This window comes from Drosophila virilis, chromosome X, assembly GCF_030788295.1.
Source record: "Drosophila virilis strain 15010-1051.87 chromosome X, Dvir_AGI_RSII-ME, whole genome shotgun sequence".
Classification (NCBI taxonomy): Eukaryota; Metazoa; Arthropoda; class Insecta; order Diptera; family Drosophilidae; genus Drosophila; species Drosophila virilis.
In genome coordinates, this window is record NC_091543.1 from 3,388,288 (window position 1) to 3,404,909 (window position 16,622).

The window sequence follows — 16,622 nt, forward strand, 5'->3', positions numbered from 1 at the left end:
CCTCCAAAGTTAAAGCCGCCGCCTCCTCCCATATTAAAGACGCAGTCTCCTCAATAGTTGAAGCCGTTTCCTCCTCCTTTGCTCAAGCTGCAGTCGCCTCCTCCCATATTGCCAATCTCCTCTATAGAAAGCCGCCTCCTCCAAGACTACTCGAAGTCAAATATATGCGACTTACTTAAATTCATGAGAATCGCATAGTAGGGCATTAGTTAATAATACGTTTTTTTTTTAATATCCATATTAACATACAAATTTTATGCATACATTTATTAACATATATAAGTTCATATATGATATTTACATATATACATGCATACACACGTGCACACACATACATACATGCAAACACATATAAATATTAGTATACATACATACATTTTATTATATTCATTATAAAATATACACATACATAATTCACACATGCAAACATATTTATACACATACACATACACTCACTAATCTACGTACACATGTATATGCATAAATACATCAGTACATACAGACACACTCATGCCTACAGATAAATATATATGCATGCTTACATACATATGTATATACATACAATCATATAGATAGACATATGTATACATACATACAAACAAGCGTGCACATAAACATACATACATACATACATATATACATATATACTACATGCATACAAAGAAATACACATATATACAAACACACATACATACATACATACATACATACATACATACAAACACACCTACATACACATATATACATACACACATACATGCAGACATACATATATACACACAAACATACATACATACACACATACATACATACATACACATATACATACATACATACACACAAACATACATACATACGTACATGCATGCAAACTTACATACACACATGCATACATACAGCCGTACATGCAAGCAAACATGCATGCAAACATGCAGATATGCACATATACATACACACATGTACACAAAACATAAGGCATCTAGTATATTGTGAAAATAGTCAGTTCATAGCTCTTGCAGCTTGGTCTATGCATTGATTACGAATCAGTCAGTCAGTCAGGGAAAACTGTTGTATATATAGAGATCTATATATATGTACATATATATATTAATGTGCTTGTAAGGGCATTCACAACGCGTTGACTTTTATTCTAAAATGTGATTTATGTTATTGTGTATTGTTGTTGTTGCTGCTGTTGTTGTTATATTTGTTGTTGCTGTTGTTGTTATCATTATTATTATTTGGTATGTGGCTCAATGCGTTGGGGAAAAACAAAGGAAAACAAAACTGAAAGAAAAGCAAGACAAAAATGTCATCTTTTTATTTGAAATGAAATGAGTTGCTGTTACAGTTGCTTGCCCCATTATTAAGTGTGACACAACCATCAGCAGCAATAACAACAGCAGCAGCAACAACAACAGCAACAACAACAACAGCAACTGCCCGACAAAGTCAATCTGTTAGACTCCAACGCAACCTGAAGATTTGTCCAGCCGGCCGGTGGCTCGACTCGACTACTCTACTTTGGCTGTCCCACTTGCCCCCCCCCCCCCCCCCATCCTCCTCCTTCCAGTCATAGCACTCAATGGTTTTTTGTGTATTTTATGATATTTTTGCAATGTTTTGTTATACCCTAAGTCCGTTAGGAAATGAGCGTAGGGGCATGAAGATTGTGTGCGCATATATGAAACAGTCAGAAGTTCGAACCCTGTCAAGTTTTGAAGCGAACTGGCTAGAGACTAATCCTAAACCATATAACGCCTGATTTCTCGTTAAATCAATAATTGTCGATTTGAAGTCATGGTTATTGGAGCTTAGCTCGAGGAATATAAGAGCTAGCTACATAAAACATGGTATATAGGCTCTCATATAATACACAAAAAGAGGAATAACTCTTTTTTTCTTAACATACTTCGATTCAACATTTGATTGATATATGCACATTTGAAACAGTAAAGTTTCAGTATTTGGAATGCCCCATTTTTAAGCTCTGAAATTTTCATAAAGATCGGACTGTAAATAGCCAAGTTATTGTAGCATAGCTAAGAAAGTATATAGATATATATATAGAATATAGTATTTGCAGCGTCTGTTATAGGGTCCGGGTTGAGGGTATCTCACGGTCGGGCACATCCCACTAGAGTAGCTCTTGTTTATTGTTGTCGCTGTCACACGCAATGCTGCTGCTGTTTTGATCGTTGTGGTTGCTGTTTATGTAACATTGTTGAATTCTGCGCTGGGCAGGCATTTCACCTAGCTGGGTAGATTGCTTGCAGTCGTCCATTACGAGCCACAGTTCGTCCACGGCTGAAATGTTTGCAAATACTTAACTGTAACAAGGGAGGCAGCTCGAGCTCGAGTGGTTGCTCTTGTTGTTTAGGGCTTTAACAACGGACGCCAACAACAGTTAACAATAACAAATTTTTACTTTCGTTTCATTTCACTTTAATTTTTGCAACAATTTTGTGGCTGTTGTGGGCTGTGTTCCCGCATAGCTGTCCAAGTGGACTCAAAAGTGCAGTCACTTTTTGTCTTAGCCCCACTTTGCGTGGCTATTCACGGTGTTTAAGTAATAACCACATTGACTTTAGCCACACTTACGAACGCCCAGCAACGGGGAAGCTGTGGCTTAAATTTGAATTTGGCAACTTAGCCACAGTTGGGCCAACGCTTACCACACAAAATGTGGGCGCACAGTGGTGCGAAAGGCGTCCAAAATCTACACACACTTGAGTCCAATGAGTCCAATCCGCAGCAGGTAATTGAATTGCGTAATTGCTTTAGCAGCTTCTTTACATATATTCACTGGTTTCGGCTGTTTCCAACACTGTTTAAGCCTGTATTTACATGTTCTTCCACACTGCATATGACAAATTTCTGTATGTTGCTTATGTAACATTCTTTTGTATATAAAATAATTTAAGAATACAGATTTTATTTACAAGTTAGCCTTTTTCAGCACTGTTAATGCTTATATTTAGACGTTAACCAACACTGCATATAACACGTTTCCGTATCTTGTTTTCATTCATTTCAATTGAAATTGTGTTTTTTAAAATTGATTTATCTATTTTTATAATTTACTTTTTTCTACACTGTTAAGACTTATTTTTCATTTTTTTTTGTGTCTTTCAAACACTAGAAGTCAAGCTAGCTTGTGGCTCTTCTCAACACTGTTCCAGATTGTTATAGACTGTTATATTTCATGATAAGCGTTTCAAGCCAACTGGCCAAATAGTAAACCATACTTAATGCAGCTTAAGACGCACTACTTGGCTCTTTCAAACCTTTTTCAAGTTTATCTTTAACAGTTTTTCAACACTGAAATGCGCGCTGTTACATTATTGGCTAGAGCAAATAAGCTAATCCAAAAAGTTTATTAATTATGATGCAACTTTATAATGTAAATCTAAAGTCAAAACCGAACTTGCCAGGAAACTGTCCGTTTCTTGCGCTTGGAATTGAAAATGGAAAATTGAAAATGGCGCAAACATTGCAAACCCATTTTCCAAGCATTTGGCTCGTGGCACAGCATGCGCTGTGTCAGGGGAGCTGCAGGGCAACTGCTGCACATGCGCCACATGCGGTAGCTACCAGTTCAAGAAGAAGAACAAGAACAAGAAGCAGCAGCAGAACTGTTTCTGGGCGCTGCGACTTAGAGTTGGCAGCTGGCAAGCAGCGACTCAGAACATTAATCTTCAGACTTTGCTGGAAATTAAAAATAATAAAGCACTAAATAGAAAATGAAGCGGCAACAGGCTAGAGCAGGGGGGACAGGGGAGTGAGCAAGGGGGGCGAGTGGCTCTAGAACTGGAACTGTCGGGCGAGCAGAGCAGCAGGAGAAGCGAGAGAAGCGGGGCTCACTCTTAATTGAGCATCGTGAACGCAAATGCAGCAATTCGTCGTGCTTGGCCGGCTGCGGCACGTTTGCCAGTTGTGGGGGAGGGGTATTGCCACAAGGAGAGCGGGCCAAGTTAGTTTGGTTTGGGCCAACATTCTTGGCTGTAGTTGTTGCGTGCGCTTCAGTTGATTTCCTGGTGGGCGTCTGTGGCCCACGTGCCGCTGAGCCGCTGCATCCAGCCACTGACCACATTGACCACCGCTGCCGCCGCCGCCGCCGCCAAGCGTAACAATTGGGCGGCTACCTGGTAGCTGGCCCATCAACAGCCGGAGCTGTTGCCTGGCTGGTTCAGCCCGTGCCAAAAGCCGTTTCCTCATTGTCTAATTAAATGTTTCTGCAGTCATAGGCACAATATGATTAGTTAACTGTTAACTGGGCATTCAGAGTGCTTAACCTAACCCCAACGAGTTGAGCAGCGCGTACAACAGGTGGCGCCACGCACACAATGAAATTACCTCCGAATCAAATCTCATTCGTTTGTCTAACGCACGGTGCATTACAGTTAACTGCAAGCCACAAAGCGTCTTTTGTAGTGAAGCACATAACCTCAAAGAGAAGTGTCTAACGTTAATTGTGACGCGTCATGTAAATAAGGTTAGGAATGATTGGAAATGAAACAATCGCCAAAACACTTGTTGCTTGTGTTAGAGAACACAATTCGATTTGGCAACTAGTTGCAGGGCATTCAAACAGCATTATATAAGCTGAACTTGAGCAAGCGGCAGGTGGCGCCACGCAGAGAGTGAGGTTAGGAATGAATTCAATCGAAATTCAACTTCCTAGTTAACTTTATTGTCTGACATTTCCTTCATGGAATCGGAATTCAATTCCCTAGTTAACTTTATTGACCTACAACATGATTAGATTAGCGTCTAACAGCTCACTCAGGTAGATAAGCCTTATGTAAACGTTTCAGGCATTACGTACAAAAGGTGGCGCCACGCAGAAGTTTAGGTTAGGAATGAATGGAATCGAAATTTGACTCCCATCTAAATTTTTCCACAATATGATTAAATTAGTACCTGACAGAGCACTCAGGAAGCTTGGTTTAAGATGGCATTTTCAGGCAATATGTGCGACAGGTGGCGCCAAGCAAAGAATAAGGTTAGAAACGATGCAAGTCATGGTTTTTTTTTTTTGTCAAACTTAAACACCGTAATGGAAATGGAGCAGCTGCTGCGCCCAGTTCTATTGGCAGTTGACAACTTGATGAGTGGCTGCTGGCTAAACAAAATGTTGCAATCAGTGTGCTTGTTGTTGCCGCTGTCATCACTTGCGGCAACGTTTTCATTGTTTTTGCCGCTGCAGCAGCATTTAAAACTGGGTTAAAAGCACAAACAACACGCAAAAATGTGATGACAATTCGCCAAGCCAATGCTCCAAAAGCGAACCGAGTAAAGCACATCCAAGCACAGCACAGCACAGCAACAAACTCATTTACTTGACTCAAATGGCTGTAACCAAATGATCGTTCGCCTGGCCAATTATGATGTTCATTCTTCTCTCGCTAGAACAGATCCAGCACAGAACCAACGCTCAGCCCATAAACCAAACTACCTTGCACAATGGCTCAATCAAATGACAGCCGATCTCCATGTGGAACGACTCAGAGCTTGGCTAAGGAATTAAGTTAGACAATTTTGAAATAACATATATAATATAATTGTAGCTTGAATTTCATAAATGCATAGCCAAGGAAAAACCCAAATTGGTAAATATTCTAACTTGTAAAGTTCGTTGCAAATGCCCCCAGAGCTTTCAGATTTAAAGAGGGCACCTGGAGTGCCATGATACCTGGTCGAGGCTAAATACATAGAATAAAATTAATGACTTGTAAACTGACTTGTAAAGTTCATTGTAAACGGTCTGTTAATGATTTTCAATGCATTAAAAAAGAAAGTTTTTCAACATTATATACAAAGCCTAAGCTGACATAAGCCCATATCTGACCAAATAACTTACCAAATTTTTCAGCAAGTCCTAGACTTCCAGCATACAAGTAGCGCTTGGTTTATCCTCAAGATAGCTTCTACACAAAATGTTTCCTCTGCTCTCATTTCCAATTGGAACTTGTATATATAAAATTCTTATTTCGATTCCCTATAATTATATCACGTTCTATTAAATGGGTGAAAAAAAAGTGGCTAACCAAGTTGTTGGCTTGTTTTTTGTATCATAATCAGCCTGTTTAAAGCTCTAAGCGGCTAGCATTGCCGCATTTTAGCCTTAAAAGGCAACAAGAACAGCCAAATTCTGGCAGCCTCTCCGCGGGCAGCCGGGCATACCCGATATGGGGCATGCGAATCGCAGATGTCACCGCCGGTTTGTTAGCATATTCTTTTGGGGAGGGGTGCCTTTTCGGGTCTTGCATTTTGGCCCAAATGTGCCACACACAAATTGTGCGTTGGCCGGTTTTCTTTTTTCTGCTTTTTTTTTTTGTGGTAGTGGCAGCAACTGCTCCAAATGCTGGCATCGATGGCTGCTCCAATTTGCTGACCATTTGGCATACTTAAAGCTGTTGCAGTTGTTGTTGTTCTTGCTGTTGTTGCTGTGGCATGCAAATGCTTGTGCAACGGCAACGTTCGCGGGCAAGTCCACAACTTGCCACAAAGAATTATTTGTGCTGCGGCTGCAATTTGGTGCAGTGGCCAGAGCACTTGGCCAGCAGTTGCCGCAGTTGCCGCAGTTGCATAACCTGTATTAGTTGTTATTACCGTTTTGTGGCATCCACAGCGCGACGGCGAGTGGCAACTTTCTTGGCCAACAATTTGCCATTGATCGATAGAGCAAACGCATCGAAAGCCCTAAGCTTCGTCTGTGCGAGCTTTGCCCACTTACCAAAAGCGCAGCAAGTGGCTGCGCAGCAGGCGGCAGCGCAGCCAGCAGCAAGCAGCGGGCAGCACGCATGCAGCGCTGCGACGCTGACAGCTTACAAGACGCACAACGCGTCGACGCGAACTTTCAGTTGCTTTCGAGCTGCACGAGACGACGGTTGGTTTTTCGACCACAGCTGCAAAAGCAAGAACAACATAAGACACAGAGAGAAAGAGAGAGCAAGAGAGCGCCTGTGCGCATGCCAAACGTGAAAAGTGAAAGAAAACATCTTCGTATTGCTTCGGCTGCGCGTGCGTCTTCGTGTCATCGAGAGAGTGTGTGAGAGAGAGAGAGAGAGAGAGAGAGTCGAGGCGACGTCGGCTTAAGCTCGACTTGGCTAACGGCCACGAATTCAGTTGCCGTGCTGAACGCCAAGCGAACGGAACTGTGCGCAGCGCGACGCGTCTTATAATTTACTTTATTGTTGCCCTGGCAATTTCGAACGCGACTTTTCACGTCTAACGGTCTGACGCGACCTAACGGTACGCGCCTGGTGCTCGAGAAATTGTGCGCATTAATTTTTTTGCCTGTTTGTTTTTTTTTTTTTTTGTTTTTGTTTTTGTCAAATTTATTTATTTTTTTTTTTTTGGTTGTGTGCAAAGGATAAACAAGTTCGGCTCGGCTGACACACTTTCCAGGCACACCTGTTGCCCAGCTGCCCGCAGCGTGAATCGCAAAAGATTTCTGCACAATTTGTTGTGTTTTCTTTACAATTGTGCTGGCGAGAAACATTCATAACTTTTGCGCATTAAAAGGAAACAAGAAACGTGTAAACAAAGGCAAAGCACAAAGCGAAATTAGTGTGAAAACAAATTGCAAATTCTAAGAAAAAAAAAAACCAAAAAGCCAAAAGAAAAAACAACCTAGAGGAGAAAAGTTTCCAAAAAGTAAAACAAAAAAGAACAAGAAACAGCAGCAGAAGATCAACAACAAGTGAGCGACAAAATGCAACGCACGCAGTCGCTGCTGCTGCCGCTGCCGTTGCTGCTGCTGGTGCTGCTGCTGGCGTCAGCGCAGACGCAGACACAGACGCAGGCGCAGGCGCAGAATATAGGTGAGTGTGTCAAGCGAAAGACGAAATGCTGCGAAGCAGAAGGCAAACAAATTTTCTCTCGCTGCCTACCTTTTGGCTTGTTATTTATTTTTCCATTTTTTCTACCCATTTTTTTTCATTTAATTTTTGGTATTTTTTTTTTTTTTTTTTTTTTGTATATTTGGGGCGCATTTTTTGCATACACTTTTGTCGCTGGCTTTTGATTTCCGGTTCTCTTTGAAACAACAAAAGCGACGCGCGGCCTGTGCACTTTTTTTTTCCCACGTTCATAAAGCGACGACAACAACAACAACAGCCACGACAGGGTCCAGCTTCTAGTCAAGTGCCGGCAATTGGTCAACTTGTTGTTGTTGTTGTTGTTGTTGTCGCTGTTCGCTTTATATCGGTCAGCTTTTGTGCTCGTTAATTGTTTCGTGGGATACGCGCGACAAATGAAACGAAGCCGTGCTCATATGCATATTGCAAGTACAGTGAGCACACGCTAGCGTCAACTGCATTTTACAAAGCTCTGCAGAGTTATATACCCAGACTACCTTATAAACGGACTGTCTAGTTGCGTAACTGATTGATTGACTGATTGATTGACTTCAAAAAGGTCGCGTTACAGTTAAAGTAATTCCTCTTCTTATAACGACTTTATCGAGTAGGTTCCCCAACTTATGATCTAGTCTCGATCCTGTTGAGGACTTACATCAATTCGATAAGACTAACAAAAGTGCATCTAGTTTTACTGGACTTAGCTCATGTCACGTTATTAATGCACGCTTAGGCGAGGTTTCTAGAAATTCCACGCACAAGTGTGGAAATTTCGTGAAAAAGGGAAACAAACTCTTTTAATTAAGATTATTTGTGAACGTGTTTCATGCTTTTCGCCAAATTCAGCTCGCCTGAGTGGAATCACGGAAACAAAGGGATTTGCACTTGTTATTTTATAATTATACATAATATCATTGTGCTTTCCTTTACAGTCTATACAGTACAGTGAGCGCTTATTATAGTGAACTGCCAAAGGACGAAATGCAACAAATATATAATAAAAACTTTCTAGAAACAACTAGAAGACAAGACAAATCAGTTAAGCTGCAAATTGAAGTTATTTTCATAGTTAGCAATTTGGTGCGCCTTAGCGAGCGTGCACTGTGCACACTTTAATATGGGTTCGTTCAGCTAGTGGGCGTGTGCGTCCGTGTTGACCGCAGGAAACGGATGTTTGTTTGGGTCAGCAGCAGCGACTAAGCTGAGCGCCAAATGTGTCACAAAAAAAAAAAAAAAGAGAAAAAGAAAACAAAAGACTTAAGCAACAAACTTGCTAGCTGCACGTGGCAGCGACCAGGCGCAACCTGTTGTGCCGTTCTTGTCTCCAATTACCAAACCGAGCTGCTGCTGCACGTGGCAACAGATTGGGTTACAGCCAAGACAGGTGCTGGCTGCAGATAGAAAACAAGGGGGGGGGGGGGGGGCAGGGGCAAGGGCTGAACAACAGCAACAACAACAACAACGCCTTGAACTTGAGAACAAAGACACGCCTTAAGTGGGGCATAGGCTCGACAATTTACTGTTAACAAACGGTTTTGTTTCGCAGCCCGCGAAGCAGCCATGAAACAAAGCTCAATTCGTGTCGCGCATAAAAGGAAAATTAACGCAGCTTGCCAAAGGAATCAATTTTGGAAAAGTGTCCACAAATCAAATGCGCTTTTATCAACAAAAGCAACAAAGCCGTTAGAGTCCGAGCGGCAATAAATTAAAGCTGTGGGAAATGCTTTGTAGGAAATTAATTTAAATTACAAATCATACGAAAAACGAAACACAAAAAACCTGCTTGGAAAAACTGAAAAGCCAGACGAAAAAAAAAAATGTGCTCAGATAAGCGCGTTAATCATAATAATCGCAACAAGAAATTCAAATAAAATTTACGAGCAGCTCGAAAAAAAATTTCACAACAACAACAGAAAGCCTTCTCAACGTTTGGGAAAGTTTTTAATATATAAGTTTTTTTTTTTTTGCTGTCTACACAATTGTATTTCGTTTTTGTTGACAATAAGAAAAGTAAAAGTGCAAACGCGACGAGAAATGCAAACAGGCTGGCAACGCCAGCGCAGGGTGGCAGGGAGGACATTACGTTCCAGCTTAGACGCTGATGACTCGCAACATATATAATATATATATATATATATATATATATATATATGCGATAATGATCAGGGCTGTGCAACATCATTAACGTCACGTTAATGATCATCAAATGGCTCATTGCACTGCGGAAGCTGCGCGATTTTAATTGCAATGCGAAATTGCGAATCGAGCGCACATCCAACAGATACAAAGATACATAACTCACGGCTGCTGCTGCTGCTGCTGCTGCTGGTGGTATTATGATGCCCCTGTCGATGGCACGGCTCATTTGTGCAACCACACAAAATGTTGCAAGGCATGCGGCATTTGTTTAAGGCGTGGCACACTGTGCGCGCATGCGTGCAAACATCAGTTGTTTTTTTCTCTCTCTCTCTCTCTCTTTTCGCTTGGCTTTTCGAGGCGGTGGCTGGCCGCCCGCCCTTACATAATCGCCGTTAAACAAAACTGGCTAAAACAAGGAAGTCGTCCACAGTTGAGGAAGCCAAAAAGGCGGCTGCCGTAGGCGTATATCACGCACTTCAACCAAACAACCGCACTCGAGTCTCTCGCTTGTGACACCGCAACGGAGCCGCGACGTGGGCTTAGCCCACCGCCAAGTGTTAAAGTATCCTTTTTCCCCCGAACTAGCAGCTTGCATAACTCTTGCGTTATGCAATGCTCAAATATGCAGAATAGTGTGAATTTGCTTAAAATACATTTAGATTCACTCTGCAATTGTGCGAGCTTATGCATATCAATAAGATTTGTACACGTTTCAATATATCTATTAATGGGGTGTGCACATACCAAATTTTATGACATTAACTTTCATATAGAGCCCGAGTTCAAAGGGCACCTTCTCAAAATGTGCCCCTCATTCAAGCTCAATTAGAAGCATCAGACATAAATGAAGCATACCTTTCTTTCAGTTCGTTGAAAACAAGTATTGTTTATATTTAATCTCGAGGATTGCAGTATTTGACATAAAATTTAGCCATATATTTCACATAACCCTTTACATACCTATTTTCATAGCTGTAGCTCCAACAGATTCTGAGTTCCATGATTTAACTTTTAACTATATCCCTTTGTAGAGTATTTGCATAACAAATTCCAGAGCTTCAGCTCTTATAGATCCTAAGTTACATGGGAACATTTGGAGAGACTCTACATACCTACTCTAATAGAGACTCTACATACCTAATTCCAGAGCTTTAGCTCTTACAGATCCCGAGTTACATGGGAACTTTTAGTATTTTTATTGACAAGTCAAGGAATTTCAGAGCTCTAACCTTAACAGATCCCGAGTTCCATGGGCATGCTTATCGTATTAATGGATAAGTGGAGGAATAATCAGATATGCTATTTAAGTAATGGCAATTTTAACTAAATCTCCTAACAGAGCTTTTACACACCAATTTTCATATCTCTAACTCGAAAAGTTCCCGAGTTACACGAGTAAAAGAAATTACCTTCAGCTGTGTCTTTGCACAACTTTGTTATGGTTTGCTCTGGCAGTTGCGATAATCGCAGCGATAAGCGGCGTCTAATGAATTTGATTTGTGTATGCATTGATAATGAGCCCATTTTGGGCGGGGGTGTGACAATTGTCGAGGGCAAATGTCAAAGAGTTTGCGCAATTGTCGCGCACTTGTGCCACAAACCAGATGGAATGCGCACTCAACACTCGCGTATGTTTGGCCTCACAACTTTACGCAATTCCAGTTAAAGTTTGTTGTCGCTCTTTGAATAAATTTAAGGTGCAATCTTCGTCAAGTGATGCCGCCTTGGCACGTATCGAGGGAGTGGGCCAGTCTCACTGTGTGTGGAATGGAAATGGAAATGGAAATGAGACACTGAGCAACTTGCGCAAGCTGCAAAATGGCCTTGCCAGATAGTCCACAAAAAAAAGTCACTTATTTGGCTGACAGTTTGCGTTGGCGTCGCAGTTTGATAGAAATTATCGGAGAGCACAGGCCAAAGCGAAGGAGGCGAAGTAAGTGGGCACAGATTCAGGCAGGCTTAGAGATTAAGAGACGAGATGGCAGCAGGTTTGGCTGCTGGATTAGAGAAACAAGTTCGCAGCACATAACCCAAATAAAATGCTCAAAAACTGCACATTTTCACAAAAAAAAATAAAAAAAAATTTAACAAGCATAAGGAAAGAAAATGCTGCAGACAGCAAAAAGTCGAGTAGTTGCAAGAGAAATTTATGTGTTTACTCAAAAATTCAAAGATCAGTAGCCTACATTTTCCATTTACATTAATTACCAGCCCAAGCTGTGCACAGTAGATCTAGAAAATGGTGATCAGCACAAAGATCAATGTTCAGATCATAACAGAATAAGCCTTTCTCATAAATTGGGCCTCGTCAATTAAGGATCAATTAAGCCCATGAAAAGCAAAGCTCAAAATAATGAAAATTGTGGCACTTGTGGAAAAACTTCCATTGATCGCAAAGCTACACAAGATCAGAAGGCTCACGATCAGTCTGTAATGTTCGGGGAATGACGCGAGCTTCGAACAAAAGACGTGCAGAGAAATGCGGTAACAAATGAAAACTCGAGCACTTACACAAAAGGTGTCATTGTTTATGTGGTTCAAAGATCAGCTACGATCAATCTTATGGAGTAATGTTTCATTGGGCAAGCAAAAGATTGAAGCAAACGCTTTATATGAAGACATAACAGTTATATTAATATAATCTTGATACTGATACCTAACTGAGTGAAGATCGGATATGGCTAGATTATGAGAAAGATCGCAAGATCAGATATAGAAGTTAATCAAATAGATCGTCATATCACATAAAATAATATATAAAAGTCCATTAATAATATTTGACGATCAGATATTGCTAAGATATGAAGCAGATCGAGAGATTAGATATTAATATGCACTAAAGTAGATCAAAAGATCGGACCATTAGATTTTTTAATCATACGAAGTTTTCGACGAAAGATCGGATGGTATTAGAATATAAGGAAGATCGGGAATAGATCATAGATTATTGGACTACAAAGAGGATCGGAAGATCAGATTAGTTATTATAATATCCAAAATAAAGAATATCAGTTTATGTAATATGATCAGATTTTTGTCTTATAGCTAGAGTTTTTTAATTCAGCTCGATGAAGACAACTTTGTTGGATAAATGAAAATAAATTCCTTGCTTGCATAGTACAGATGCCTGCATGCTGTTGTTTAGAAGCTGAACAGACTTACGTCAACCAACAATAAAAGATGATCCAATGCACAGACTTTGGCTGCCATAAAGCTACACATACACACACACATACACATATATGCATATTTATATATAAATATATATATATATATGTATGTATATATGCCATATGCATAGCTGATGGCAGTCATCGGAGTCTTAAGTTTTATTTCACTGGGTGCAGCTCATTTGTATGGAATGCTCATTATATATGAAATATCAGCTGCAGTTGAATATTTATTGTAAACAAACACACGCACACGCACATGGAAATTTCTTATAACTTTCGCGTTCGTTGCCTAAGTCATTCGTTTGGCGTTGCATAGAAATTGTAATGTGTGTCGCAGTGAAATGCGCGGAAAGTGAAACTAAGCGTCTAATAAATAAATGAAATTGTTTGCTATTAGTAGCGCATTTAAATGACAACAACAACAGCAACAACAACAGCAGCAACAACAACATCAGCAATAACCAGTGCTGACAGCATGAAAGCTGAAAGGCAAAAAGGTGTAGCTAATGTCTGGACGACAGAATTTATGCGCTTTTTAATTTAATTAATTGTAATGAATGTGCGACGCGTTGCTGGCTGCCTCTGCCTCCGCATCTGCCCCTGTTGCTGCCTGCCGCTTGTTGTTGCCATTTTGAAACGAGCTGGCAACAATTGGCTGACTGACTGACTGGCTGACTGACGGAGTGGCACCTGATTCATGACTCGTTTTGCAGCTATCAATGCCACAAGGCGAACGCCATCGAAATTGTTATAAATAATTGCCTTTTGTTAATAACTTTAAACGCTTCGTGTGTGCGTTTCGTCACTGGCCCACTAACAAAACAAAACCAAACAAAACTAAACCAAACAAAAACGCTGTTGCAATGTTTCCATCAAATGAATGCCTTTAAATCGACTGCCAACTATATATAGATAGATAGATATCGATTTGATAAAATAAAAACTTAATAATAATAATAATCATCTCAATTGAGCAATAATGATTATGATAATGCTATTGATAATGAGAGTAAAAATAATATTGAAATCAATGATGATAATAATAATGAAAGTATTGCTAATGATAATGACAATAACACTTGTAATTATAACAATTAAAATAATAATAATAATAATGACAATAATAATATTGATAGTAAAACAAATAATAATGAAATTAATGATTATGATAATAATAATAATAGAAACATAAATATGTCCATGTTAAAGTTTTCTCATTAATACATTCACTTAAACTTTCGAAATACCTATTGAAAGTTTTAAAAAACGAAGTCAATTCAATTAGATTTATTATCTTCGGGAGTGCATGAAGAATATCGAATGATCAGATCTTAAGCTTTGTTATTAGCGAAAGATCTGTAACTGTTTAAGAAGATAAGATATTAGTCGACTTTCTTATCATAAACAGTTCTTATCGTTTAATTAGATATTATTAGAATTGAAGAAGATCGGTTATAGCACATATTATTATGAAGAAGATGGATTATTAGAGTACAAAGAGGATCGGAGGATCGCTTTTTATTAGTATCATTAGTTCATTAGTTAGGTAGAAGATCAGTTATTATTACAAATGGGAAGAAGATCGGAACATCAGATATTAAAATTGATTGTTATAAAAGATTTTTATCACAAAGAAGCTCGATCAGATACTTATAGATTGTGGATAAGATCAGAAGATCAAATATTATTGATCTGCAGAAGACCGTAAGATCAGTCATTGTTAGATTATAGTAAGTTTAAGTATTATTCAATTTTATTGTCATAACAAGTTTTTAACAATGATTTGATATTATTGGATTTGATATTATTGTATTATACAGTAGAAATCAAGAAAGAAAAGATAGCTTAAGTTTTATAGAAAATTGAAGATGTCTTCTTTTTAGGCCTCGCACATTTCATAATAAATTGAATATCTTGAAGAAAATCTTGAAATAATGAATATAAAACTCGCTTTTGTCAACATTTAATTTTTGAAGCCAAGCTATTTTTGAATTGAATATCCATTTGCAATAATCTTTTTGCTGTCTAGAGCTTAGCTGCGCATAGCTTAGATCTTTGGTTAACGCAACTTTCACGGCAGCAGGTAGCAAAAAAAAGAAGAAGAAGACGAAAATGGCAAAACAATGCGCTGGCAAGCGCCCACACACAGGCACACACACACACACACACACTCGAGGCAGAAGAATGTTGGGCCGCACTTGATGTGGGTGAAAGCCAAGCCCATGCTTGCCAGACACACACACACACACACCATGGCCATAACTTGATCGAGCCTCAGTGAAATGACTTTGAACCACGGTGCAGCTGCTGCTGCCAACTGACTTTGAACCACGGCGCCACAATTGCTGCCGCTGCCACTGCAATTGCAATAACAATAAGAATTGCCATAGATTAGCGCCTGAATGCCTGCAACTTTGCCTTATGCCAACCAGAAATATGCATGCATTTATATATATATACACACACATATATGCATGGATATATGCCCAAGATCTGTGGGCCCCAGCTAATTGCTAACATGTACTTGCACTTGGACTCTGGACATTGCTGATGCAGCTAATGCATGGCAAATGCTGAGCAATTGCTTTTGTGCCGCAACCAAGCTGGCGCCGTCATCATCATCAGCAACAACAACAGCAACATCATCATCATCATCATCATCGTCATCATCTGACTGGCAGAAGTTCAATGGCCGTTTGGCTAGCTAGCTTATCCGCAGCAATCGGAAGTATGGATGACGCTGCGCTTTAAATGCGCCGCGATGGCCAATCAATAAACGCCGCAGCAGCAGCAGCAACACTTGCCACACAAGAGCAATTGTTGCTGCCGTTGTTATTAGGCGTTGCTGCTCGCTCGTTTGTTGTCTGTCCAGCTGCAGCGTCTAGTTTCATAATGTTGCTGGCGTTGCTGCCGTTGCCGCTGGCAACTGTCTAGCGGTAAAAAGCGAGCAATTGGAATGCCAGCAACAGCAACAACAGCAGCAGAGCCATAAAACTGAGACACCAGCAACAACAGCTACAGCTACAGCAGCAGCAACATTTATTTTATAATCAAAGCGAGAACAACAACAACAACAACAGAAGCAGCGACTAAAGTGAAATTTTCATAATAATAAAAGACGCTGCCCAACGACTGCTAAACTGCTTCTAATTTTCACTCCAAGTTGTTGCTGTGCTTGTTGTTGTTGCTGTTGCTATACATTTGCATAGCACGCGATGACGCGTTGACAAAAATTTTATATTTCTGAACTTTGTTCAGGAGAAAGGCCGAAAGCAACAGCAACAGCAGCTGCAACAACAACAACAACTTCAGCCACATTCGTCTTATTTATGTTGCTTATATGTTGTTGTTGTCATTTTTAATGCCTGTTGCTTGGCTTTTATGCAAATTATAGGAAGGTTCTAGCCTAAAAGAGTCTTTATTTATTGCTGCTGCTGCTGCTGCT

The 16,622-nt window shown here is 40.0% G+C and overlaps 1 protein-coding gene across 5 annotated transcripts in view; it reads left to right on the plus strand.

The window, feature by feature from the left end:
* The first annotated feature begins 6,881 nt into the window (after window positions 1–6,881).
* Window positions 6,882–16,622, plus strand: part of LOC6634444 (uncharacterized) — a 33,450-nt gene continuing 23,709 nt past the window's right edge. For 3 of the 5 annotated variants that reach the window (XM_002058023.4, XM_032440437.2, XM_070208193.1), the window contains exon 1: window positions 6,882–7,829. In XM_002058023.4, the coding sequence (XP_002058059.1) occupies window positions 7,721–7,829 (109 nt within the window). In that variant the 5' untranslated portion in view covers window positions 6,882–7,720. The remainder of the gene's footprint in view (window positions 7,830–16,622) is intronic. The other 2 variants (XM_032440435.2, XM_032440436.2) reach the window with 2 other exon arrangements.